General features: G+C 46.6%; 1 protein-coding gene across 1 annotated transcript; it reads left to right on the forward strand.

Annotated features, from left to right (window-relative positions):
• Positions 1-1171: 1171 nt before the first annotated feature.
• On the forward strand, positions 1172-26320 carry rapgefl1 (Rap guanine nucleotide exchange factor (GEF)-like 1). The gene is made up of 17 exons (XM_046415096.1): positions 1172-1889; positions 1982-2193; positions 3072-3361; positions 13201-13279; positions 14510-14732; positions 14881-14978; positions 15384-15496; positions 16199-16366; positions 16466-16563; positions 17098-17220; positions 17319-17497; positions 18180-18270; positions 18571-18621; positions 18764-18851; positions 20060-20124; positions 20239-20293; positions 20773-26320. The coding sequence occupies exons 2-17, from the start codon at positions 1991-1993 to the stop codon at positions 20895-20897; spliced, it is 2049 nt and encodes a 682-aa protein (XP_046271052.1). The 5' UTR covers positions 1172-1889; positions 1982-1990; the 3' UTR covers positions 20898-26320.
• The last annotated feature ends 1173 nt before the right edge of the window (positions 26321-27493 follow it).

Consider the following 27493-nt stretch of genomic DNA (forward strand, 5'->3'; position numbering starts at 1 on the left):
CACACACACACAGTCGACCCCTGGCCTGCTACACACTTGAACACACACTGTTGACCTGTTATGTGACGCAGGGTCTCGTTGATCAGGACCAACAACCTGTCACCTCCGTGCAGGACTCCAGTCAGCCTGAGTCTAACCTACTCGAGTCCCAAATATGGTCATCATTTCCTGTCTGAATTTCGGTGCTCCTGTAACTGCTTTACACTGAGGGCCACAGCATCTGGACCCAGCTCATCTCCAGTCATGGGCTCTGGACTCCGGGTTCTGGACTCCGGGCTCTGGACCCTGGACCCTGGACCAAGCTCTGCTCTGGGGTTCCTGCTCCTTCTTCACCAGCTTCAGTACTGCACTCAGTATTGTACCTGAGTAAAAGTACTGCTTCTCGCTGTAGCTCCAGAATAACCTGGTGGCCTTTGTTATTGATTATTGAGTATTTTTGTAGTCAGTGATCTGCTGAGTCAGCAGGTGTGTGTGTGTTCATGTTGTGGAAACAAAAGAACCACAACGTACCCCTTTAAATGTTGGGGTTGAGACCTGGTTTGGGGTTCGATCTCTGCTCCTCTTCAGGCAGGTGGTGTTAGTTTCCAGCGACATCCAGCAGACTGCTCCTCCACGAGGAGCTGGCCAAGCGTACAGGTGGAGGAGGACAGTCGGTGTGTGTGGTGAACTAAGACGTGCGTCTCGAGTTACAGTTTGCTGCTCAGCTGATTGTTGTGATCAGATTACAGCAGGTCACGACCGCCTGCACACATCAATAAAGGCCCACGGGACCCCATTGGGGATCAGAAGTCAGCACACCTTTATATGTTGATCCTGTTCTGTGGCTTCTTGCTGAACTTCCTGGTTGGCGTGTGCTGAGGCACTGGTGGTGTCCAGACGAGTGCTCATCTGTGGTCATGTGATCAGCTCTGACACCGTTCATCAGTTTAGGCCTGCTGGCTGAAAGAAGCTCTCAGAGTTTCTGTCTTTGTGTCTTCCATTCACACACTCTTTGTGTTCAACCAAACAGGAAGCTCGTGGTTTTTCTTTTCAAAGGAGAACATCACTGCTGCTGGTCCTCCCATCACTGCTCACAGCACTGGAGCTACATGCGCGTCCCCGTCCCGTCGGTGTGCCGGGACCGCGCAACTGCAGCAGATGAGGGGGAGGAGGGGGAGGGGGGAGGAGTGTGAATGTTACGAGTCACTTCTCATTCCACTAATTTAACAGAGAGGAGGAGAGAGAGAGGCAGAGAGAGGCAGGCGGTGCATTGGGGAGCCGATGGGGGACCGAGAGGCAGGCGGACTGTCGGAGCCTCTGCAGTATCTGACCTGAAAAGAGAAAAACACCGCCGCTGCCGAGAAAACCTACAGCACCCAAACGCACCGGGCCGGGCGGGTTTTTCTTCCTCCAGGTGTGTGAGGAGGTGAAATCGCGGACGGAGATAAAAATCCTGTAACGTCGATCGTTCAGCCGCCGTTTGTCTCAGAGAAACCCGCCGCTGGTGCCACCACACGGACGGCGTCCCGGTTCTCCGCACCGGACTACTGCAGAGCCACAGTGCGGAGAAAAAAGAGCGCCGTTTGGGCTCCAGAGCCTCCTGTTTTCCGCCCACGGAGCCGCCGCAGAAGGCGGAGAGCGGGACGCGGACTGGCCGGGGACGAGCGGCTCTCTGACGGATTCTTTTATTTTTGGCAGAAGGATTAGTGTCGCGGTGCGGTGATCTCCGAGAGAGGACAGAGCAGGTCTCTACCGCCCACCTCCACCTCCACCACTCACCCACCAACACCTCCCTCCGCCTCCACAGATGGGTTAAAATCGGTCTGTTCATCCAGAGCAGTCCAACGCCTCGGAGGGTCCGCTCACACCTGCTCACACCTGCCTGCCCCGACCTGCGGAGGCCGGATGATGTAGGAGCCGCCCCCACCTCAGTCTCTCTGCATCACCATCCTTCAACCCCTCCACCCACCCACCCATCAGTGTATCTCTGCCCCCCACCCAGAGTCCCACCATGCCGGCGGGGATGAAACCGCTGGAGAAGTTCCTGAAGAAGCAGACCACGGCGCTGACCCGGGCCGGGGGCTTTGTTGGCGGGGTGACAGACAAGGCCAGCGGGGGAACTGGGGCGTCCCGCCGGAGGCCCAGCCTGTCCCGGGTCGTACCCTTCTTCAGGGAGACGTCACCGGAGAGCGGCCAGGCTCGGGAAGTGTTCAGGTGAGACACGTTATGTAAACCGGACTTAGACCGCTGAACGGTCCCGGCTCGGGCTAGTTCTGCTGTGGGCTCGTGTCACAGGCAAACCTGAAGGGAAAATGAAAGTGTTTGTTATCCAGCATCTCTCAAAACGTCAGCCGTTTGTTCAGGACAAAAACAAGATGAAAATTCAGTATCTCCAGACGCTCTGCTCTCCTTCTTCTTTGGACCTTAAATGTTGTTTTCCTGTGAATCCGTTTGATTATTCCAGAACATGTCTGGAATAAACAACTGCTGGATCACAAGTCAGCTGTATGAGCCAATAGCTTTCGGGCCCCGGGGCCACCTTCTCCCTGTTGGTCAGGCAGGTCCAGATCTACCAGTTTGTCTCAGTTCCTTAGCTGTGTCCAGCTTCACGTTGTAGGGCCCCTGACGGGGGCTCCTGTGGTGGTTTAGCCCATGAAGCTGGTGGACTCTAAAGGGGAAATGTTAAGATTTCCTGACTCTTAGTCCTCAGTACGAATAAAACTCCAAAAGCTGCTGCATAAAGCACCACAGAACAAGAAGCTGCGTACTTCTGCCATCGAACTTATCGGTCAGTTAAAAATGATCCGATCAATAATGTGTCAAAGTATTTTCTTATTTCGTCTGTCCAAAGAGTTTCAGTGTCATTGCTGAAAACAGGAAATCTGTTTTTATTAAGTTTTATTAACTCCAAAGGAAATTCTTGAACACATAAACATCTGATTGACTATGGAGCTTCTGCTGATCGACTTTCAGATTAGTAGTTTCAGTTTGATGATGGAAACGGCACATCTGTGACTCTATGATTGATCTTCTAAAATCCTGCTGCATAAACATGTAGACAAACTTCAGACTTTGACTTTCGTCCCCTGCAGCCCGGACAGTGAGGACCCCCCCTCCTGGCCCTCAGCCACCGGGCCGAGTCTGGTCACGGTACCGTGCAGCGCTAACGGCTCCGGTTCCGGTTCCGGCTCCGGCTCTGGTTCTGGAGGAGGAGACGTCCGCAGTCCGTCTCTGTCCAGCGACGAGCAGAGCTCTGAGGCCAGCCTGATCACAGAGACCAGCGGAGGAGGAGGAGGGACGCCTCTTCCTCCCGACACGCCAGACAACCTGACCCTCTCAGTGCTGGACAGCGTGGCGGGGAAACGTCATGGACACTGCACAGGTAGGACGCGAAGCTTTTCTTGTGTGTCACGTGGTCCGACATGGCCATCAGAGCAGGAATAAAGTTGAATGTTCTGCACTCGAAGCAAATGTCTGAGTGGTTTTACAGCCGCCAGTCATGACGTTTCAGCCCCTTTTAGAGCATCAAATAACTAATGAAAACCAAACTGACCAGAAAAATTAACACCTGAACAAACATCAGCGTGATGAGAACTGCCTAACATGACAGAAACCTTGTACTTTGAGACATGTACTTTGAGTTTTTAGTTTGACTCCTGTCCCATCTGTTAACATGGAGGGGGAGGAGCTTATGAGCTGTACTGCAGCCAGCCACCAGGGGGCGTGCAGGCGTTTGGGCTTCATATCGGCCGTCTTCATATGCAGCCAGTGGGTCAAATAAAACGAAACATTTGAAGACATCCTTTCAGAGTCTGACGATTTTCACAGTTTTCCTCACGTTTTCCAGACAGAATCACCGATGCGGTCGTTGTAATAATCGTTAGTTGCCGTAGATTTCGTGTTTGGGGCTGAAGACGTGTTGCGTGCAAACCTTCCTGTCTCCTTCAGGATGAGCAGCTGCTGCAGGAGACGTGAAGGGAAGCAAATGAATTTAAATTTGAGTCCTCAATGACTTCTGTGAGGAAACATCAGACTCTGAAACGTGTTCAGGTTCAGCCTGGATATTCAGTTTGTAGTTCAGATCATCCAGACCGTTCCTGCAGCGTCGGAGTGTGTGTGTGTGTGTGTGTTTGTGTGTGTGTGTGTGTGTGTGTGTGTGTGTGTGTGGTTACATAATCGCAGCCGTCCTCTTTCAGTAACACAGCCTGCTTATTACAGCTGAAGTGGGTGTGTGCATGCATGCGTGTATGTATGTGTTCCTGCAGGAATGTTTGCCTGCATGCCTGTGTGTGTGTGTGTGTGTGTGTGTGTGTGTGTGTGTGTGTTCGTGCAGTGATTGCTGCAGTGTGTGTTCGTGTCCGTGTTTCATTTGGTCTCTTGTATTTTTCCAGAAACACCAAAAACAGATACATAAACAAGAGCAGATTAGGAATACAGAATTATTTGTTGTTATTTATGAAATCTGAAGGGACTTAATACATTAATGCTCTAAAAATGAAACAAAAAACTTTGCTCTGATTGGTGCCCACATCATGTAAGTAAATTAAATACCATCGATGTGTTTCTGATTAAATTGGTCACTAACGTGAAGCACTTTAGATGATAAAATTAAAGTATTCAAACTGATGTAAAAGATTAAAATGAGAAATGAAATTTGATTTTTTCTAAGCGTACACATATTGAAAACGATTCTTAAAATTCAAAAGAATCCAAATAAATCTTTAAAAAATGTTCACACTTCCCTCATATGAATATGTTGATGACATGCGGCACACGTGTCAGACATGTTCTCACCTGCTGTGTGCTTTGGCCGAGGGGTGGAGCTCTGGCAGTTTTGATCTGTGATGGCGTCTGTGCCGATGACCTCATGTTTGTCTCCATGACATCAACGACAGCAGCCTGCTGTAAAATATACTAAGCAGCTACATCATTATCGCTCACTCGCTGCGATTGGCTGCTCTGTTCACGTGACCTCAAACTGACATCACACACACTTTGTATGAGGCAGCGTGAAGTTGGAGTAACGTCAGGGTAGGTAACATGTGGGTAACGTCAGTGTGACGTCGAGGTAACATGTGGGTAACGTCGGTGTGACGTCGAGGTAACATGTGGGTAACGTCGGTGTGACGTCGAGGTAACATGTGGGTAACGTCGGGGTAACATTGGTGTGAGGGCGGGGTTATGTTGATGCGTCACAGTGCAGCATACCGTTTCCTGTCAGGCTCTTACACCTGCTGTGTTTGGATTAGTATTTTCGCTGCTGTCAGTCATTGAACTACTTTATATCCTGTCGGCTGATCTGATCTACGTGCAGATCAAACGAGCTCCTGAAGTGCTGCAGAGCACAAAGTGTTTGATGGATTTCAGTGGAAAACACACATTTATTAAGTACTGAAGGCGTCCCACTGTTACTGCAGTCTGCACTTGTCACATTCATGAATAATCCTTCTGGTTAAACTCACACAAAGGACGCTTTATTATCAGCTCATCGTGTGCGTGTGAGTGAGTGTGTGTGTGTGTGTGTGTGTGTGGTTTTGGACGCCACACATTTGTGTTATGTAACTCAGTTTGTCTCTGAGGAGCCTCAGCTCAGTGAAGAGATGAGTTTTGCTTTCACACAGACGTCACTTTTTCTTCTCAAAAGTTTGAGACGCTCAAAGTACAAACGAGCCTGAGGAGAGAAGAACTTCGTCAGCTTTAGCCTCCAGGTTGAACTCTTTGGTCCGTCTGCCAGCTGGACATTAAAAACCTGTCTTCCACCTGTGTGGCGTACCTGCAGACTCTGGCTGTCGTGTTTTGGGCAGTCGGCGGCGTCCTGCGGTGTTGTGTGTGTGTGTGTGTTGATCTGCTGAAGGTTTGGGTTGGGACTGTGCTGCCAGTGTGTGTGTGTGTGTGATGTGAAGACTGACACACCCTCATGTGCTGCTGGTTTACTGTGCTGTCAAGCCTTAATCAGCATGTAATCAAGTCGAGTGTGATGCTGCGGTTTGATTGGCTCACTTCTAAACGCATCACACGTGTTGTTGTCGGCGCTGAATGAGATGAAGCTCGGAGGCAAACGCAGGCAGAAACCGTCGACTTCTCTGGAACGCGTGAAGCGTCTGCGTCGCCGCGTTCGGGTCTGAACCCTGGAGCTGAGTGGCGCCCGGGTCACTGGTTTAAACAATGAGACTGAACTGGTGAGCTGTGGAGGCTGAACTGGACTGACTGGATGGGTTTTAACAGAGCAGAGGACCAATCAGTCAGTTAAACTGTCAAACATGTTATGAGCTGGATGCTGAATTTTGGAGCTTTTGCTTCAAGAAAATGAGATAACAAGAAGAAAACACCTGGCAGCTAATTGAATAATTAAAATCAGGACGTATTCACACGCTGAGTCTGTACATCCTCAGACAACCTGCACATACATGGAACATCTTTTAAATTCACTTTATTTGTTCTGCCATAAATACTCCAGGAAGAAAAAGCAGATTTTCAGTCGCCGATCAGAAATCTGAAACGGAGACGAAGGGCGCAGCTGCAGTCGTCATCGGCTGCCGACACCTAACAGTCCAGTTTGACAGTTTCTCACAGAATGAGTCAAAGCTGCTAAATTATGGATGTGAACCGCCTGTCCTGTTAGAGGACAAACGAGCTGCGGACGCCGTGTTCAGGAGGCTCTCTCTCTTGTTTGCCACGCAGCTTCTTTATCATCATTTATTCAAATACAAGATGTGTTTTATGGAGATTTTCTGATGCTTCATTTTAGAAATATTCACCCAAAATCCAGCCTGAACCATCTGGGATCTCTGAGGGTTTAAACCAACTGAACTTTGAAGTCCAACTGTGTGACAAAGTGAAACAGGAAATGATCTCTCAAATGAAATGTTGAAGTTAGTGGTGTGACACTGACTTCAGCTAACTGACTTTTCTTTATCGTCCTGCTGCGTTTCACCGTCTGACACAACAAACATACAAACAGGAAGTTATGATCTCACAGAGATAAGAAGCTCCACATGCAGTGAGTGCGACAGATTTTCATGTTTGACTGTTTTCTTATCAAGAAAGTCACTCCACAAAGCACATGAATCACTTCTACCTCAAACATCACCTACGGTGGCCTGAAGGGGACAGCAGCCGCAGCGTCATGTCTCTGGCAGCACAGGAAAAACTAAGGCAGTTAAAAGTGAGGGTAACAGTAGCATTTTAGCGGTTATTTGATGAACTTTGACTGTTTCTTTCCTGCTCCGAGCGGCTGATCGTTTTAAAGTAGGCTGAGTTTATTTTCGACCTTCTGGTTTCTGAGTGTGAGCTGCAGTCTAAAGGTCTGTGATTAGCTGAGTGCTTGTGTGCTTTGTTTGTTTCTCACTGTTTCAGAAGACACAAACAGTTCACTGTTCATACTGCGGATTAGTTTTCTGTTTGTGCCCCTCACTTTGTACAAAGATTAACAGAGTTTATCTGAGAGGAAAGAGCCTGAGTTTTTGACTTTAACCCCTGATGTGAGACATCTGCTGCTGCTGGGAGTCAAAGACATTAAGACGCACGCTGCTTTATGGACTGCAAATGGCATATTCTCTAATCAGCTTGTCACATGCTGAAAAAGATGACATGATGCTTTGATTCTGTGTGTCTGGTGTGACTGTGAGACTAGCGCTTTAGCTTCCTGCTTCCTATTTCCTTTTTCCTGTTCCTCCCGTTCTTCCTTCCGTTCTGCCGACTCTGCATGAGTGCAACACACAGTTAACGACATCAGCTAACAGGTGTGAAGCTGTCATAACATTAGCCTCAGGTAGCGGGACACAGTTCAAACATATCATTGTTAGCTACTGTCAGGCAAACATACGCCAACAAACAGGACACAAATCTACCCTGAGTGGTTAACATTAAAGTGTTCGGGGGACACCAGTCCAGTGTCAGCTAGCCGGACGTGAAGCTGACTTAGCAAAAACTTTGGATACAGCTAACAAATGTGATGCTAAGCTATTAGCAGCCCAATGTCAGTTAGCAGGATACAAAGACAACATGCTGAACTACTGATCTAACACCAGTTATGGTAACGTGAAACTAACTTACCATTATCCATGTTAAACTACTGGCAGTTCTTTGGCAGCTAGCTAGTAACCATGCTGGTTTAGTATTTTCTCATGAAGCTACTGTCAGCTCAAAACTGTTATTAAACACAAGACGTAAATTAGGAATGTTAAACTTTTAGCAGTTTACCAACTAACAGAACATGAAGTTTAGATAACATAACTACTAGCAGCTAGTCAGCTGTGGCTAACATGACATTAGTGGTTTTTGGCTAAGCTAACATTGGTTGTGTTAAACTACTGGCAAGATGATTTTGGCAAAACCTTTAGCAAGTTACTGGCAGGTTTGCTGTCAGCCAAGGCTATACAAAGCTAACAGTGATGCTAAGTGGAGCTACTGCTGAAGCTACAGGAGCTAACATGTTAAGCAGCTGTGTGTTGAACTCTCTCTTCTTTTGTTAACCTGGTATAACAGAACTGAAAATTTATCTTAAATTTCCAGATTTATTAGTGAGTGTTTGTGGTGGTCAGATTAAAACTACTTCCCCGTTTCTAAACGTCTCACCAGCCTTCTTTTACTCAAAATCGAGGAGTTAAACTTTCAACAGGATGCTGCTGTGTCTTCATGTGTCCATGTGAGCAAATTCCCAGACTGGAGGACAAACTTCACGTCGTCCTGACCTGATGTGTGTTTGTCTCCGCAGCCTGAAAATTACACCGTTCTTCATATTTAATTACTGCGGAGTCTGAGCCTGTTGATCCTCCCCAGTCAGTGTGACCCACATCCAGCCTTTATTTTAGCTGTGTGTGTCTGCGTCACACCCACAACACACACACACACACACACACACACACACACACACACACATACACATAGTCAGAGTTTGCCTCACACCAACTTTGTTCTCTCTTTTGTCTGTGAGCTCAGCATTTGTTTGCTCTGATGTTCTTTATGTTTTACATCACTTCACACGCTCAGAGATGATGGATTGTCACCTGTCCGGTTTAACTGCTCCAGTCGGGAAGGTCACACACACACACACACACACACACACACACACACCTACATGAATACTTGAGTATGACACTTTGATTCAGCTTTGGTGACGTGTGGATCTGGAAACACAAAGACGGGAAGATTATATTCCACCGACAGCAAACCATTACATAATCCTGTTCAAAGGACTTCAAATTAAGGGCTGATATTTGGACATCTGAAAAGCTTTTCAAGATGCTGCTGCACTTAAACCGGTGTAAAATGTCAAAAGAAGCTAAACTGACTCATGATGATTTGAAATCTTGGCCAGTGAGAAGGTGTGTGTGTGTGTGTGTGTGTGAGAGAGAGAGAGAGAGGGTGTGTCAGTTACACTGTGAGGATTTAAAAAATGATTAGCATGTCTCCATGGCCCCGCCGGTCATCACTGACATCACATCCTGTGTCTTCATGCTCAGGTTGGCTGGGTGGGTTGATGTCGAACACGTCCCTTTCATCAGGCTGCCTTTGCACACATTGTTTATGTCCTCCATGTTGTTTTCTCTTGCAGTAAGTTCAGGATATTGACGTGATCAGCTGGTTTCAGAGTCTCAGCCTGCTTCTGTTTCAGCACCACATTCAGGCCTGAAAGTAACGCAGGACAGACCAACATGACCCTCACAGGCAGCCGTATGCAGACGGTTTTATCAAGCGTTGGAAAAACACCAACGGCAGCCAGCGGTTTCTATGGGCAACCTCTCCATCCCATAATATCACCACTGCGTGCGTGTGTAAACAGCTGCCTCGCAGGTAAAACAGAAAGACGATAAGGTTCCTGACAGTTTCGTGAAAGGGGAACAAACCTGCTTACATAACACACACACACTCACACACACACTCTCACACACACTGTCAGGTCGAGGCGTGTTGCGGCAGGCAGGTGTTCAGGTGTGTTACCTGTGGAGCAGAATGTAAATAACGTTTCTGCTGAATGATGCCTTCACTGTCTGCAGTGCACTCATGTTGACAGTGTTGCTTCCTTTGCAGATTAATAAGAAATAAATTCAGCAGTTAAACGACGATGTGTTATTGATATATTACTCGATGACAGAACACATACATCAGTGACTCCGGTGTAGTACTGCAGTACTCATGATTCTGACATGAGCCTCCCTGCATACGGAGTACTTCTACCTGAACTCGTGACTGTGTATTTTGATGCTCATACTGTTTCATTGTTACTGAAGTAGAACTTTTCTATAGTAGATATAGTAGGAGTATTTGAACATTGTGGTATTATTAGTTTGACTTTAGAGCAAGACAGAGTACTTTTTCTGTTGTACTGGTACAAGTACACATGCTGCTGCAGCTTTGTTGCTCCAGGATTCGGCTCCATGAAGGAGCGTAGCTGTGATGCTGTGGGTTTGAATCCTGCTGCCAACACAGTTCAGAGAGGCAGCCGTGACAGGACTGATGTGTGTGTGTGTGTGTGTGTGTGTGTGTGTGTGTGTGTGTGTGGGAGGAGGGTTTTTTTCTCTGTAGAAGAAGAAGTGAACAAGCTGCCCACTCGTTTACCTCTCTGGATGCTTTCACCCTCGTCTTCCTCGACCTTCTGTGAGCTGCAGCTTTCACTTGCTCAACTTCCTGTTTGTGAGGATGTTTGTGTTTTATGTGCACATGCATGTACTGTGTGTGTGTGTGTGTGTGAGAGAGAGAGAGAGAGAGAGAGAGAGCAGATACATAAGAGCCTCTTTAGCACCTGTTCACATAGCAACCAGCTCTCAACATGGAGGAGTGGGAGGAAGAGAGGGAGAGGGAGGGAGACGAGGTGGGAGGAAAAAACAAAGAGACTCAAATTAGAGGCTTCAAACTGAACTGAAAAACAAGCAAGAAAACCTCCAGAAAACCAGAAACTCAGGAGTTGATTTCATGTCTCCTCCTGCTGCTTATGAAGGCTTCATTAAAACTTCCATCATGTTGTTGGACAGTTCACGTCTGACTGCAGTCTGCAGAAAACTGATTCATCCAAACCAAACTGACCAGAAAAATGAGCACCTGAACAAACTAAGAACTGCCTAAAATGACAAAAACCATCTTTGTGAAAAATTTATTCAATGTGTACTTTGAGTTTTTAGTTTGGCTTGTTTCCCATCTGCTAACATGGAGGGGGAGGAGCTTATGAGCTGTACTGCAGCCAGCCACCAGGGGGCGTGTAGGTGTTTGGGCTTCATGTTGTGGACTGAACCAAATTCTACATGATACTTGGATATAGTGGTGGAAGAACCTCCAGTAAAAGTACTGATACCACACTGTGAGAAAACTACTGCAAGTGAAAGTCCTGCATTCAAAACGTTACATTAGTAAAAGTATTAATATTAAAATGTACTTAAAGTACTCACAGTGCAGTAAAATGTTCCCTTTGAGTGAGTTATTGATTGAAAGTGATTTGAGTTCTCCTCCTGTCAGGGCGGATGGAGGGAAGACGAGTGAGCTTCACGCTGGTCCTGAGAACTCGGTGTAATCCGCTCTCCTCGTAGGCGTTCGTTACATCCCACTTGGATTCGCTTGCTTTCTGTCCTCTTCCTCCCACGTTCACACTCGTTCGCTCTTCACACCGTCGTTTCTCTCCTCCCTCGCACGCTCCTCACTGCAGATTCATTAGCATGGCCGTGTTTTCCCTCTCGAGTTCGTGTTCAATAAACCTTCGGCGAACAGGTTTCAAACCAGTGACGGCCTCACGCTGTTTACTGGGGTTTACGGCACTAAAAGAAGTTTGATTTAAACAAACTGTAGATGATTAATCGTTTATTTTAAGTATCTTTTTGTTGCCGGTTGTGTCCAACTGTCCACTGTCCTCTGCTGTGCGTCTTTACTGAGTTTCATTCTCTCAGCTAAACCTTCATTTTAAATAACTTCAGTTGATCAAATTTGTGGTTCTGAACGACGACCTTCAGTGTTTGGGTGAAGCAGTTTGTCAGTTACACGTCTGATCAATATTTAGGTGAACATCAGTGATGCAGGAGCACCGTCGCCTTCCTGTGACGGGTCTGCGTGGGGCCCTCTGGGTCCTCCGGCTTCTCTCCATCCAATCTCCCATAGGCGTGAATGTGAGTGTGAACCGTTTGTGTGTCTCTGTGTGTCTGCCCTGTGATGGACTGACGACTTGTCCAGGGTGAGCCCGTCTCTCGGTCGCAGTCAGCTGGGACAGGCTCCACCCCCCGTGAGCCTGCCCAGGCTGTGACGGGCGCCGGATGGTCGGATCAGTAATACGTGATGGCACATAATCAATACTGCAGGTCTCAGATCAGTTCTGACAACGTGAAGGTTCATACTGAGGATCAGTCAACCACATCAGTATCAGAGTATCAGGTTGAGCGTGTTATCAATAACACACACACGCGCTCTTATGACGTTCATTTCCCTTTTCACCCTCTCACTGTCTACAATGTGGTGTCTCTATGGTAACCGCCTGCAGAGAGGCGGACCCCGACAGGACACGCCCACTGCAGCATGCATCTCATACACACACACACACAGCAGTATGTTTTAGTAAATGTGACCACAGGTTTTGTCTGAGTGTTGCTGTTTCAGCATCTTAAATTACAGCCAATTACTGCAGCAGCTGCTCATCACTGTGTGTGTGTGTGTGTGTGTGTGTGTGTGAGAGAGACGTTCAGGTTCAGCTCAGGAGAAAGCGTTTGATCTTTCCTGTTTCACTTTCTCTCCTTTGCTTTTATTAAAGTTTCAGTTCAGGTCTTTTATATCAGGAACAACAGCGTCTCTGAGGCTAAATGTGGCCTTGTTTACCGTGTGTGTGTTTTCAGAGTTGATTTCAAAAACAAATTTTTGTATAACTGAGTTTAGTTTTAATCACCTCTTTAATCTCTTCATTTACACGTCTCTTGAAAATCTCTTGAACTGTAGGTTTTATTTTAACATTTGGAAACCCACCGGCTCAGATAAACTCTTCCAGACACCTTCTGAGTGGATGGAAGGTGGATTTTCACCTCTTGATGGAGCTGAGCTCTCTGAAGCCTCGGTGACTTTGGGTTGTGCGTGTTGTGAGTTTGCAGTCGTGTATTCAAATGTGTGGGCCGACGTCTGCTTGTTTATTTTCTCTCTGCTTTCACTTCGGATCTTCGGAGGCCCCTCGTGTTTTGGGTCCAGCTTCGTGTGAAAGTTGCCGTTGTGTTCAGGTGCAGCGTGTAAAGCTAAGCTCTGTATGTCTCTCCTCAGAAACCCTGCTGGATGACTTCATGTTGACACATCCCATCTTCCTGACGGCCGACAGGTTGCAGCAGGTCCTGCTGCAGCAGTATCCTTCACACATTCGCTTTGTGTCGTCCGCCGGCTGAGCACCTCTGGCTTCGTGTTTTCCCCATTGTCTTCAGTGAATCAGCAGTTCAGCAGCAGCTGCTGGTGAAACCGGGTTTGTGGCTCGAGCCGAACTTCTTCTCATTAACCAGCGGTTCATTTGTCAAAATGGATGTTGTATGTATTTTCTTAAGCAGAACAACAACAGGTGAAATCACTTAGACAGATGTTGCTAACAGCTGACTCTATCAACAGGACAAAAAGTCTGAGCTGCGTCATTTAAAATACAGATGAATGTGTTTTCTTTTCGTCTTTAATGCTCACCCACACAGAGAGAGCAGAGGGGTGGAGGGACGAGAGGAAGTGGAGGAGAGAGGGATGTGGGTGGAAGAAGGGTGGGAGGGGTGGACGGAGAGAAAACACTCGTCTTCATCTGCTGGTTTTTTTCCTTTTCAGAGATAAAATGGAAAGAAACGGATGATTAGGATGGTGAAGGCTGTCAGTAACTCTGCTGTTCAAATATCCAGCTCACATCCTGCAGACGGGGCCTCTGGGTAATCCCCCCCGAAGCTCATAACTGATGCTTTAAATTCAGATGATCAGCCACATCACCAGTGGAAGTTCATCAGCAGCATATGACTGGATGGTGTCTGTAGTGAGTTCAGCCTCTGACTGCACTCAGCCGAAACTCCATTTCTCGGTCTCTCTCTTGTGGTCCCCTGTCCTCCCAGGACGTTTCCCCTCCTCAACTTATACAGGAAAACAGTCCCCTGAGGGCAAAGAAACATCTCAGAGAACCTCAGCAGGAGTGTGAGCGTGTGTGTGTGAGAGAGAGAGTGTGTGTATATCTGTGTGTGTGTGTGTGTGAGTGTCTCACTGTCATTCGTCATCAGAGCTGCTGCTCACTGGGGCTGCAACATGAAACCAGAGGCTGATTAAAGATGAATTTAGAATTAGATCAAATTCTGCTTATTTAGATGATTTTCATTTGATTGATTGATTCAAATCAGTGAGTAGGCCGCAAATTGAGAGGAAAACAGCTGAATTCTTCTGAAGTCTTTCTTATTTTATCTCTTAATGTGCATTTAAGCTTCCAGTTTGTCATGTCATGATTTAATTTACATTTTTCTTTATAACATCTAAATCTTTAATAATAATGTGTTTTCCATTTTCTCATCTAATTCTGCCTGAAATGAGCCTCCATGTGCCTCCTTAACTCAGTCGTTTGCAGATTCACTCTGGAGACGGAAGGGAAGGAGGGAGAGGGGGGAGGGAGGGAGGCGGAGGGTGAGAGAAGAGAGGGACGAGGAGGAGGAGAGAGGGATGGAGAGAGTGAGGGAGTGATGGACGCTGTGGAGAGGAAGCAGGCGGTGCTGCACGTCGCATTTCGATACCTGGACACCTACAGAGAGCTGCTGCAGGAGGAGGGAGAGCGTAGCAACAGCTTCCCCAAGGTAACACACACACACACACACACACACACACACACAGGTGACAACACCTCTGCAGGTGGGAGCTGTTGTTTTGGGCTTCTGGTTGTTAATCAACACACACACACCTTTTATGTCATCTCCCTCACTGTGTGTGTGTGTGTGTGTGTAGGAGCTGTACCTGTGTGCGGTTCAGGAGTTGAGTCGGTATCCCGAGCTGGTTGAAGACGTCCTCAAACTGCAGAGATGGACTGAGATCTTGCACTGCCCGTGAGACGCACGCACGCACGCACGCACGCATCAAGCTCCTAGTGTTTCCCGATTCTTCAGCGGCCGATCAAACCTGTCACACGATGAGATCTTTCCCACGTTTAGCACAGATTTAAATCTGTACTTGTCACATATGTTCGTCTTGTATTTGCTCCTCATGTCTGAGTTATCACACGTCAGCCATTTAGTCACCTCATATTTGCCTTGTCAGTCATGTCTGTCGTGTCAAAAGTCCTGTGTACACTTCTGGAGTGTGTACGTAGAGAGCAGTTAAATGATCACAGGCATCTGGTAGCGGCTGCTGGTTTCCTGTTGAATCGTGGTAATAAAACTGAAGGAGCTGAGCTGCCAGTTGATCAGTGTGTGTGTGTGTGTGTGTGTGTGTGTGTGTGTGTGTGTGTCCAGCTCTGATGAGGAGAAGGAAAGCAGGAAGAAGCAGGTTCGTCCTCTGTTCAGACACTTCAGACGCATCGACGCCTGCCTGCAGCCCCGAGAGGCGTTCAGAGGCTCCGATGAGAGTACGACACACACGGACAGAAACGCAACATCTGCACTGCACTGTGTTATCTGCACACATGCAGTTTAAATGCAAACACACCTGCAGTCTGTAGTCTGGATACACACAAACGGACACACCCAGGACACACAAATCCAAGACATGTTTAATGCAGATTAGTACAAAGGCTGGAAGCAGGGGGAACTGTTAGCTTAGCTCCATAAAACGAGACTAAACCTTCCATCATCTTCAGTCTGTCTGATTTACGTGTTGTATCATGCTAGCTAACGAGCTGCTCATCAGTCCACCCTGTAGGCAGCTGCACTCAGCTGAGAGAGACATGGAGGCTAACTGTAAGCTAAGTTGACTGAGAAGCTAATGCTAAGCTAAGGAGAAGCTAACTCCAAACTGCTGGAGGTTAGAGGTAAGCTAACTGTAAGCTAACACCAGGGTGAAACAACCAACAAGTTAACTCAGTTTCTATTTCAATCTACACTTTCCATCTGTTTTTATTATATGTCCCTTGTGTCCAGAGGTGGTGCTCAGCTAAAATATCCTGAAACTGATATGGTGATGATGATTTCTCTGAACCATCTGAACGGAGAGCAGGAACGTTTCACTAGATGTTGGTCTGCAGCACCACAAAAGATCGCTAAAATATCTCCACTAAACATGTTTGTGTACTTCTGTGTCCTGTCCTGTCCTGTCCTGTCTGCGTGTCCAGTCTTCTGTAGGGTCTACACTCCGGATCATTCCTACGTCACCATCAGGAGCCGTCTGTCCTGCCGAGTCGGGGAGATTCTGGCTCTGGTCAAGGAGAAACTGCAGTACAGTGAAGACCAACCAGTTCTGCCTGGAAACCTCATCCTGGTGGCCGTCACGTCAGCTGGAGGTGAGGAGACACACGCTGACACTCACCCCTTCGTCGTCTCATCTTCATCACCTCCGGCCACGTAGCCTCTGTCTAAATGAATGCGTGTTGTGTGCTCAGAGAAGGCCGTGTTCCGGCCCAGCGACGAGGCCGTCTTCACCACACTCGGCGTCAACACTCACCTGTTTGCCTGTGAAGCCTCTGAGCTCGACTCGCTGGTGAGCAACTCACTGACTGCTTCATTAGTTCACCGACTGGCTGATTGATTAACTGCAGAGCATATTCAGAATACACAAAATATCAGAATAGTTTTTTGTTTTCTCGTTTGTACTCATGACAGTATTTTCAAATGTTTTCAATTTTTGTCTACTATTTTAGTCTCAGAACAGTAACAACACAGACGTTTCATTAGGTGTTCAGAACAAATAGAAAGCAGGAATATATTCCGATCAATATTTGTGAAAGACTTGAACGTGCAAGACTGGAAGACTTCTGAGAGGCCCCAGAGACAATCGATGAAACGGACAAGTAAAAATGAGACAAAAATTAGTGGAGTTTGGTTGAGAGGTTTGTGACGGGTTCTGCTGTGAGCTGCACTGTGTGTGTGTGTGTGTGTGTGTGTGTGTGTGTCCTTCTGTTGTCTAATCAGAGTTCACATCCTAATGATGAGTTTAAGCAGACGGATTGTCTGTTTTCACTTTATAAACTGCATGATTTTTATAACGTGGTGGTGCGATTTCCTGCACCCTCAGCTTCCTCTTCCTGAGGAGATCCACTGGACGCCTGGTGACAGCAAACTCCATGACATGTCAGCAGAGGAGGTAGCCAATCAGCTGGTGGTGTTCGACTGGGAGCTCTTCAGCTGCGTGCACGAGGTCGGTGGGATCTCAGAGCGCTCGAACGCGAGACGCCCAAATCCTCACTACAAAATGTCAGGTGTTTACGGCTTTTTCTTCGTTGGTGTCCCTTGCAGGTGGAGTTTGTGTGCTATGTGTTTCATGGAGAGCAGTCCCGCTGGCGCCCCCTGAATCTGGAGCTGGTACTGCAGCGCTGCAGTGAGGTGCAGCACTGGGTCGCCACGGAGATCCTGCAGTGTCAGTCGCTGCCAAAGAGGATCCAGCTGCTCCGCAAGTTCATCAAGATCGCAGCGCTGTGAGTCCAGACATCATCAGCCACACACACACACATTCAGGGCGTTAAGGGAACAGTTCACCAAAAAAAGAAAGAAAATTCAGTCATTATCTCCGCACCTTCATGCTGATGGAAGCCATGTGAAGGTTCTCAGTCCATGAGCGGCTTCATGCTAATCAACTGAAGAAGCTTCTGTCTCCAAGCGGCTCGTCTGGTCCGATCCAGGCCTCCAGAAGCCCAGAGATCCCAGACTGATTTGAAAAGATTTTATTTACACCCTTTTTTAAGCAGGAATCTTCACTGTAGCTGCTGAGCTGAAGAGAGCAGCGAGTTGGAGCTGAAAGAGAAAATTTCGTTTCATTTTTTGGGTGAACTGTTTCTGTTAATCCGCCTCGTTCAACCAGCACTTTTCACTCGTGTTTAATATGTCTGGTAATCTTGTGCTTGTGCACTGGCAGATGTTAGAAATTAGATTGTTCTCATAAATGCTGAAAGTGATGGAAATGTTTTTGAGATTTTGTGAGGCGAGTTGCCTGATCATTAATTCAAGCTTCTACTCAGACTTTATTTTCCGGTCTGTCAGTGCGACAGACCCTACAGGTCTGTCCTGTCTGAAAGAAGCTGAGAGAGACATTCAAAAGACAGAAATGTTGAGTGTCTTCCTGTCCTTACGTGTGTGTGTGTGTGTGTGTGTGTGTTTCAGCTGTAAGCAGCAGCAGGACCTGCTGTCCTTCCTCGCTGTGGTTCTGGGTTTAGACAACCCTGCTGTGAACAGACTGCGACTCACCTGGGAGGTACGACACTCACCTTGCACGTCATCCAGCCTGAGAGACACTGGACTGTTTGTCATGTCACTTACAAAAAGTCAGCATTGAATCAGTTGCACGTAACACAAACACAACACACACAACACGTCTGCATTTATCTACAACAGTAACAACACAGTTAGGCCTCACTTTGACATCTCACTGAGATTTCTGACCAAGCGTCATATGTTGTCAAGATGTTTTACATTCACACAAAAGAGAAATAAATACATGAATACTTACTCTGTGTGTGTGTGTGTGTGTGTGCGTGTGTGTGCGCGCGCTCAGGGTCTCCCAGGGAAATTCAGGAAGCAGTTTCAGCAGTTCGAGAGCATCGCGGTAAGTGATGAAGGTGTGAAGTGATGCTGATGCAATGAGAACAAGTAAAATTAAAGTAGAAAAGCATTCTGATCAGTTTTCTGTGAAAATATGAAATATGAAGCATGTTAATATTGATCTGTCCCTCACTGTGACCTGACAGGACCCGTCCAGGAACCATAAGTCCTACAGAGACCTGATCACCAGCCTGAGACCTCCGCTCATCCCCTTCACACCTCTGCTGCTCAAAGGTGAGCTCGATGCTAACGTGGTACATGCTAACAAACTCATCATCATGAAATGAACCCTCTCAGTCACATGACCTTCATCTTGTGGTCCCATGAGTCTGACGCAGCAATCAGCTGATCCTGGATCAGTTATTGGTTGTCCTCCAGCATCCAGTGGACCAGATGTGAAGGTGCTGTACATGTTAGCTCCACCTCGCTAATTAGTCCTTCTGGCTAATCAGCTCCATGTTACAGCTAACCTGCTGATACACACACACACACCAACACAGTGGTGTTTCCATCACTTTTGGGGACATTACACAGACTCGCGTTCATATCCTAGAGCAGGCATGTCAAACCGGTCCACAGGAGGGCCGGTGTGGCTGCAGGTTTTCTCTCCAACCAAGTAGCAGCACACCAGACTTGACTCATTTAATCAACTGATCTCCGTCTTCAGACAGCTGATTGGTCAAACGGTGTGCTCTTGGTTGGTTGGCACAAAAACCTGCAGCCACACCGGCCCTCCTGTGGACCGGTTTGACACATGTGTCCTAGAGGGTTAACCACCACCTGACCATAGCAATAAACATTACCTGCCTAATCCTAACTTTACCTTAACCAAACCCTAACCTCAGTCTAACCTTAAAGCAACCCTTCACTCTAATATTTAATGATTTACATTGTGAGGACGTTTTGTCCCCATAAGTAAGGTGGGACCTCACAGTGTGACTGTGAACAGATTTCTGTCCCCACAACTACAGGAATACACACACAGTCTTTCCTTCAAACTGAAGGAGTGAAAGCAGAAGAAGAGTATGTGTGTGTGTGTATGTGTGTGCGTGTGCGTGCAGCTTTAAGCCCTCAGTCTCCATGGTAACACAACCAGAGGGAGAGAGAAATGGTTAAAAAAGAAACAAGATTTGGTGTCACTGTCTGCTGCCCCCTGTGGTAGAAAACAGAATTGCTGCAGTATGGAATTTCACTGGTAACTGATGAATGACTGACAACCTGTCCGTCATCACATGAAAAACACAACACTGACTCTGAGTCAGTTCTGTCATGTGTAAAACCAGTCACAAAGCACCTACAGCAATACATTTACAAATCCAGCAGCATAAAAATTACATTTACTTTCAAACTGAATGTATTGAGACGTACACGTGCTTACGCTAACATCCACACACACAGAAACACTCGAGCAGTTAATGAATTGTTTCCTGTTTCTCTGTCAGACTTGACCTTCCTTCACGAGAGCTGCAAGACGTTTCACGGTGAACTCGTCAACTTTGAGAAGATGGTGAGTCGATTCGCGTTCAGTCCAAAAAGTCAATTATGCATCCTTAAAATTTCTTCCTCCTCCATCTCGTAACTTCCTGCTGCTCCGTTTCCTCTTTCCCTCCATCTGCTGCAGCATAAAGTGGCTGAGATGGTGAGGATCATCAGACGATACAGGAGCAGCCAGCTGGGTAACCGCACACACACACACACACACCGCACACACACACACACACCGCACACACACACACACACACACACACACACAGGTTAATTATAATCAGATCAAAGCACACTAAGCCCACACTGTTAAGTCCTGCATTGTTTCTCAGGTAACAGCACAAACATATGAGCAGGTAGTTGTTCTGTTCTCCCACAATGCACTGCACAGAGGAACTGGAGGCCAGTTTGATCCAAAGCAAAGCATTCTGATGTCACATGTGTACTATGGTTTCCTGTCAGTAACTGTAGTACACTCAGTACTGTGCAGTATTACTGTGTACCTCTGGTTTCACAGTGAAGTCCTTCACATTAAAATGCTCTTATTGTGAAGGAGGCGAGCTTTGTCTCCCTCTGGTGGTGTCACTGTGTTGGTGCATCGCTGTGATTTCATATCCCTGACATCAGTGTGTTCTTCTTCCTTCCTGTCTCTTCCTGTGTCATCTGGTAGCCATGGATACGGAGACGTCCCCCTCCCACCTGCAGACGAAGGCCTACGTCCGCCAGTTACAGGTGATCGATAACCAGAACCTGCTGTTCGACATGTCCTGCAAACTGGAGCCCAAAGACACATAAAGGGACGGACAGGAGGGAAGGACAAAGACAAGAAAGAGGAGGGAGAGGAAGACGCTCAAGCAGGAGCAAATGGACAGAGGAAGGTTCAGGTAGAATCAGTGGAGCGAGTCCTCCTCCTCCTCACCTGCCTTCTCCTTCTTCAGTCACCTTTTGCTCCTTCTTCTTGTCTCCCTCGTCCTCCTCCCTCGTCCTCCTCCCTCGTACTCCTCCCTCGTCCCTCCCTCGTCCCTCCCTCATCCCTCCGTCAGCACCGCAGCAGCAGACAACTGATGAGAACAACAGCAGACTGTGGCGTCCCGAAACAAAACTTTATTCAACACAGTTTCATTTCAGATGAGATGAGACCTCATTGACCTGCAGAAATCCATGTTCCAGCAGTCTGAGGAGGATCACAAACGGTCTTACATCAGACCTGAAGTCACCAGGCGGCTGGCTGGACCACCTGGTATTGAACAGGAGTACCTAATAAAGTGTGTTCAGAGGGACGGCATCAGGGGAAGGTGAACTTGTGCACATCCACGTTCATCAGATACTCACTGACCTGAAGACAGACGGCCTGTCCTGCGATGCATTCGCTGTGCGTTAGGAAACAACCAGTGACATCCAAACCCCACCAATGAGACGCCTCCTGTGGCACCTGACCGGTCAGATTAGCGACAGTCTGACCATCTGACTGGCACCTGCCGACCTTTGACCCCCCCCAGCGATCCGCCTCGTTCAACCAGCATTTCACAGGAAACAAGAATTCAGTTGTCCAAACCATCGGAGAAAAGGCTGAAGGATGACGAGTCTTTTTGGACCAACAGTCTCGCGACGTTTCCTGTCTTCAGGAAGGCGTCTGCTTTTCGCTCGGTGTGGTTGTCCTCTATGGAAGCACACAGAGGAGGGCGTCAGCCGACTGATTGGTTGATCCAGCTTCCTGTTAGGGAGGCGGATTTGAAACAAAACACGAACTGAGCCCAAAATGTTCAGGAAAGCGTCTCAGCAAGAGGAAACAGTGAAGCTTTTTAAAAACGCCAGCAGACTTTTTAAAGGCCGAGCGTGCAGCAGCGTCACTGAGGCTGCAGGAGCAAACACAAACGAAATGAGTCCCAGCTGGACTGCAGGTGGAAATCGCTCACCTGTTCGTCCAGACCGCGTCCACGTCCACGCTGTGTGCTTATCTGACCTCAGATCAGCTGCAGAGCAAACCGGGAGCTCGTTTCTTTACGTGAGCACAGAGTCCTGCTTCAACCTGACGGTGACGATGTGTTCACTGACTAACTCTGGGTCATCACGGTGCGTTCAGGGATTTGTTAGTGTAGGACGTCTGAGCGTAGATGCTGGTTTTCTTCAGCGTTTCCCTCCTCTTTGGTTCACGACTCAGACGCCATCTTTAAAGGTGTCTCGCAGTGTTTGGTGACCCAGCAGGAGCGTCGGAGACGTCACGTCGCCCTCTCTTTAAAGGATCATTCCGCTGTTTTTGTATGTTTTAACCCGTTTACGTCGTGAACACGCTGCACATGACAACGCGGTTGTCCTCTGATGCGGTTCAGTTCCTTCCAGGCAGCCTCAGGTGTCCCTTGATTTCAAACCAACCTGCAGGCCGGACTGATGATCAGAAGCGTCTCGTCGTCAGTGGATCAGTAACGTTTAAAGTGTCGAAAACGTGTTGATTTAAATTTTGTATTCTTACTCTTTATTCACAGTCATACACAGAGTGAAGTAAAAGTAACACTGACATACAAGTACAAGTACCTCACAGTAGTACAGCACTCGAGTGCTTAGAGTACAGTTCACATGAATTAGTCTAATCCAGATGTTCACACTGTGTTGAAATGAACAGCAGGCTGATGATGAGGATGAGATGAAGGTGGTCACAGTAAATGGATTAAAACATGCAAACTCAGCTGTGACTGATGGTCACACAGCAGCCAATCAGCTGTGTTTACAGGATGATCGTCCTGAAGAGACGGATATGAACTAAAGATTCTGCAGGAAGACTTTTTTTTCTCATCGTTTGGGTTCTAACTGCCGAACAACCAATCGGCTTTGAGGAAGGACCCGATCAGCCCCACGGTGGACGGGCGGGTCAGAGTCCGAGGCAATAACCAGGTGACAGGAAGTGAAGCTGATTGGTCGACTTATTGCAGCAACGAAGCACTTTTGCCAAACCTCAGGGCTCAGAGACACAGAGAGGTTTTGTTTACTCCTTCTAGATTTTCAGCAGAGTTTGGTTCAGTTGAGTCCACTTGTGTTGCGATTGGTTGGTTCTGTGTTTGTACAGCTGATCACACTTCAGTCATATTTACTATAATTATAGAAATCTACAGAGTTGTTGTTTTTCTGCTGTGATCACCACCAGGTCTGAGTCCACACGGGATCATCTTACCTGTAAAAACCTTCACCTGAAGTCGTTCTGTCTGAGTCCTGTAGGGGCAGCACCTCCAACAGCTAAGTCCTGGTGGACAGGAAACGTCTCACACGTCTCACCGACACACGTGAACAACTCAGACACTGGCGGCGTCTCGTTTGGTCGAGTCAAACGAGCAGCGCGTTTGACTTCAGGTGGAGGCTTTTGATTGGGTTCGGTGCACTGAAGAGTTTGATGAGGCTGTTGTTCATCGTGGACATTTTGACCTTCAGCAGCTCATCAATCTTTCTCTTTGCTAACAAAAACTGAAATTTCAAAAGATTAAAAAAAAACAAAAAAAACCTCAGAGTTATTTTCCCGTGCAAGTTATGCTCTCTGATGAAAGACATGACAAAAGGCATCATGTTCTGATACAAAGTCAGTGACGATAAGCATCGTGACACGCTGAGCTGAAGCCGACCGTCAGGTTTTGAGATCAAAGTTGAGGTATAATGAATTGTTTATTATTCCTCTTTTACTCGTCCAATTTTGATTTGGAAATTTCCAGTAAGTTGAACGTTTAAAGTAATGTTCAGCGAGATGACTAAAGCTTCGAGTGAGACGTCCAGTGGATGTCTTGAGACTCTTCGGTGCATCAGGACGGCTCGTGTGTTTGTGTTCGTGCTCAGCTCTGGCGGCCAGTTCGTCATCCTCCATCTGTACCATAACATCCTGTCTGAACAAGCTCAGTGAGGCCGATCCCGTCCAGAGACAAGTCCACCTCCTGTCCACAGCAGAGCGACGCCCGCTAACATCTCCGAAAGTCCAGCTTTCAGACCCAACCGCTAATAATTTATTAAGTAAGTCATTTATTTTATTCATAATTTGTTTCACGGCCTGGCTTTTATCCTGGAGGTCGCTGGACACCACGGAGACGAGAGTCCAAATTCAAGTTTGTTTGAAGACGAACTTAAATCTTACTGATCTCTGGTTTAAAGCAGAGTCTCTGGTAACCACACCCACCGGTGATGTCACAGTGTACTGATGACACCCTCGGTACAAGTCTACATCATCACCTGGCGTCCGGTTACACTTCTGCAGTGTTAAACTGCTGTAAAGGAGCAGTCTGCCGTTTTCCTTTAGTCACTCTTTAAAAGCTGCTGTCGTGTTTTTGCAGTAGAAGACCTCTGACTGCAGTTAAACTCAGGACAGGAACTTTAGAGAAGCCTCAGACCTTCCTCACAAGCGTTTTACAGCTCTTCAGATTTTAAGCAACATGATGTGTGAACTGAGGCTGCTTTGCTCTGGACGGGATGAAACCTGCAAAAAGCCTCCACCGTGACCAGACCTCACATCTGATCCAGAGTCTGAAATCTCTTTGCCTTTTATGAAAGATCTTCACTGAAGTTCTCAAAAACATGAGTTTGAATTTCTGAGAAGGAGAGTTTGAAGTCTCCACGGCTCACGTGTTGTCGCTCCTCAGGCTGAGGGCGAAGAACGTGAACTCTGTGGCTGCAGTCTGCAGGTTTCAGACTATTTGAAGGTCTGGTCGAGGCGGAGACGTTTGCGGCCGTTTGGTCGGGTACAGTGTGAAACCCAGCGAAGATGACATCATCACTAGTCTGCCGGTGGCTCTCTCAGGACCACTTCCTGGGTGTCGGGCACCTCGTTATGGATCCCGGTGTAGTTCTGGGCAGAAACAGAAGTTCTGAATCTCAACCTGAACAAAACCATTTAAAATGCCAAATCTGAACTAAATTGAACAATCCTTGCGGTTTTTCGAACCAATCAGAGCTTCTGCCTGGTTTTCTACTGGGATGTATAATTTGGGGGGCGACCGAGCTCTGTGGTCGAAGCTGCCCTGCGAGTTGCCCGAATGAAAACACTGAAAAAGTAAAAAATGTGTACAAAATGCAACCCTGTAAATAGGCAAATACTAACGGAGACTCTATTTTATGTATGAACTGAGAGAGTGTTGCTAACTCAAGGAGAAATATTTGATTTGATGTTTTTTATTTGTAAAAGTGAGACAAAGTGTACAGCAATGACAGAAAGAGAAAGATATGAGGATACATTTATGACTTTATGAATTGTACAGTTTAATCTCTTCAGTTTGATTGTTTTGTTGTTTTCTAAAGCTTGGGGTTGTTTCCGTTTGGGTTTTTTGTACAGAAGTGGTTGTTTACTACCAGTCCTTATTTCTGTGAACGTCAGACGGACAATGTGATTGGAGCACAGGCCTGGAGGAGGCGGGGCCTGGAGGGTCGCTGTCCTATCAGCCAAAATTTAGAAAAACTAGTTGAGGCTGTAATAGGAGAATGAATAATTCATAATAATTTTGTTGAAGCAACTTTAAGTTGTTTTTCAATATTCTTTAAATAAAGTAAATAAATTGTGTGAGAACAAAATCAGTATTTTGAGAACAAATTTCCAGTTATTCAGCCATCATTTTGAGAAAAGTTGTGAGAGTAAATCATAACATTTGAAAATAAATTTGGAACTGTTGTAATTGAGTTGTAATATTATACAATTGTATAATTCGCATAATATTACAAAAAAAATAAAAGACCCAGTTGTAATTTTAAGTGACAAACTGTATTTCAGAGAATTAAGGAATTAAAAAAAAAAAACAAAAAAAAAACATAATGACAAGAAAAAGTCTAAATATATTTATATTAGTTGCAATTTTATGAAAAGAAAATATTTATCAGAGTCAAGTTATACTAAAACATGCTAAAATTCCAAATGTTTCAAAGTATTACAGCCTTCTTCTCAATATATCAACAATGACAATCTCATATTTCAGCTTTATTTTTTTTTTCCTCATAAAATTACAACTTAGGATTAGGATTTTTTATTTTTTCCCAAAATTCTGACCTTATGGTTTGTGAAGTCTTTTGGAAAGCTGAATTCCACTGAATGCGTGTTCATACAGGGAAGATCTACATTGGTTTGAAGCCAAGATGATTGATAGATAGATACTTTATTGATCCTGACTGGTGACTGAAAGGATTTGAATGTTGTCTCCTCCAGACTTGTTGCTCCCTCTGCTGTCACATTACAGACACTGAAATAAAACCTCTGGACAACAGCAGCTCTGCCTCACACTCGTCTGTGTCCGCGTTTCATCTGCTGCACAAACCTCCTCCACTTTGTCACAAAGCACTTCCTGTATGTTAGCATGCTAACACGCTAAGCTAAGATGGTGAACATGGTGACCATGCATGCTAAACATGAGCACATGTTAGTTTTGTCACTGTGAGCATGTCAGCATGCTAAGGCTCACCATGTTCACCATATTAGCTTTGCCTGTTAGCATGCTAAACACAAAGTCCAGCTGAGGCTGGTGGGAACATCATTAGTTCTGTGGGTCCAGTGGCAGAAGGAAGTACTCAGATATTTCACTTAAGCACAAGTAGTAATAACAGTATGTACTGTTATAAGAATATACTACCAAAAGCACCAAAAATCAAAGTGCTCATAATGCAGAATATCCCATTTCAGGATCATACACTGCTCAAAAAAATAAAGGGAACACTAAAATAACACATCCTAGATCTGAATGAATGAAATATTCCTATTAAATACTTTGTTCTTTACATAGTTGAATGTGCTGACAACAAAATCAGACAAAAATTATCAATGGAAATCAAATTGATTAACCCATGGAGGTCTGGATTTGGAGTCACACTCATACCACCCTCATGGAGTCTGTTCCTGACCGTTTGAGCAGACACGTGCACATTTGTGGCCTGCTGGAGGTCATTTTGCAGGGCTCTGGCAGTGCTCCTCCTGTTCCTCCCTGCACAAAGGCGGAGGTAGCGGTCCTGCTGCTGGGTTGTTGCCCTCCTGCGGCCTCCTCCAGGTCTCCTGATGTACTGGCCTGTCTCCTGGTAGCGCCTCCATGCTCTGGACGCCACGCTGACAGACACATCTCGTATTGCCACAGCTCACATTGATGTGCCATCCTGGATGAGCTGCACTACCTGAGCCACTTGTGTGGGTTGGACACTCCGTCTACCACTAGAGTGAAAGCACCGCCAGGATTCAAAAGTGACCAAAACATCAGCCAGAAAGCAAAGGAACTGAGAAGTGGACTGTGGTCACCACCTGCAGATCCACTCCTTTACTGGGGGTGTCTTGTTGTCTGTTCCATTGGCACAACAGCATGTGAAATTGATTGTCAGTCACTTTGATTTCACAGAAGTGTGATTGACTTGGCGTTACATTGTGTTGTTTAAGTGTTCCCTTTATATTTTTTTTG

This window comes from Scatophagus argus, chromosome 16 (genome assembly GCF_020382885.2).
Source record: "Scatophagus argus isolate fScaArg1 chromosome 16, fScaArg1.pri, whole genome shotgun sequence".
NCBI lineage: Eukaryota > Metazoa > Chordata > Actinopteri > Scatophagidae > Scatophagus > Scatophagus argus.

Excerpts from the sequence above, each read along its gene's own strand:
- rapgefl1 (XM_046415096.1), top strand. The coding sequence starts at position 1,991 with ATGCCGGCGGGGATGAAACCGCTGGAGAAGTTCCTGAAGAAGCAGACC. Across the intron at positions 14,979-15,383 it reads ACTGAGATCTTGCACTGCCC|CTCTGATGAGGAGAAGGAAA; the intron begins GTGAGACGCACG and ends GTGTGTGTCCAG. Across the intron at positions 18,852-20,059 it reads CACACCTCTGCTGCTCAAAG|ACTTGACCTTCCTTCACGAG; the intron begins GTGAGCTCGATG and ends TTTCTCTGTCAG.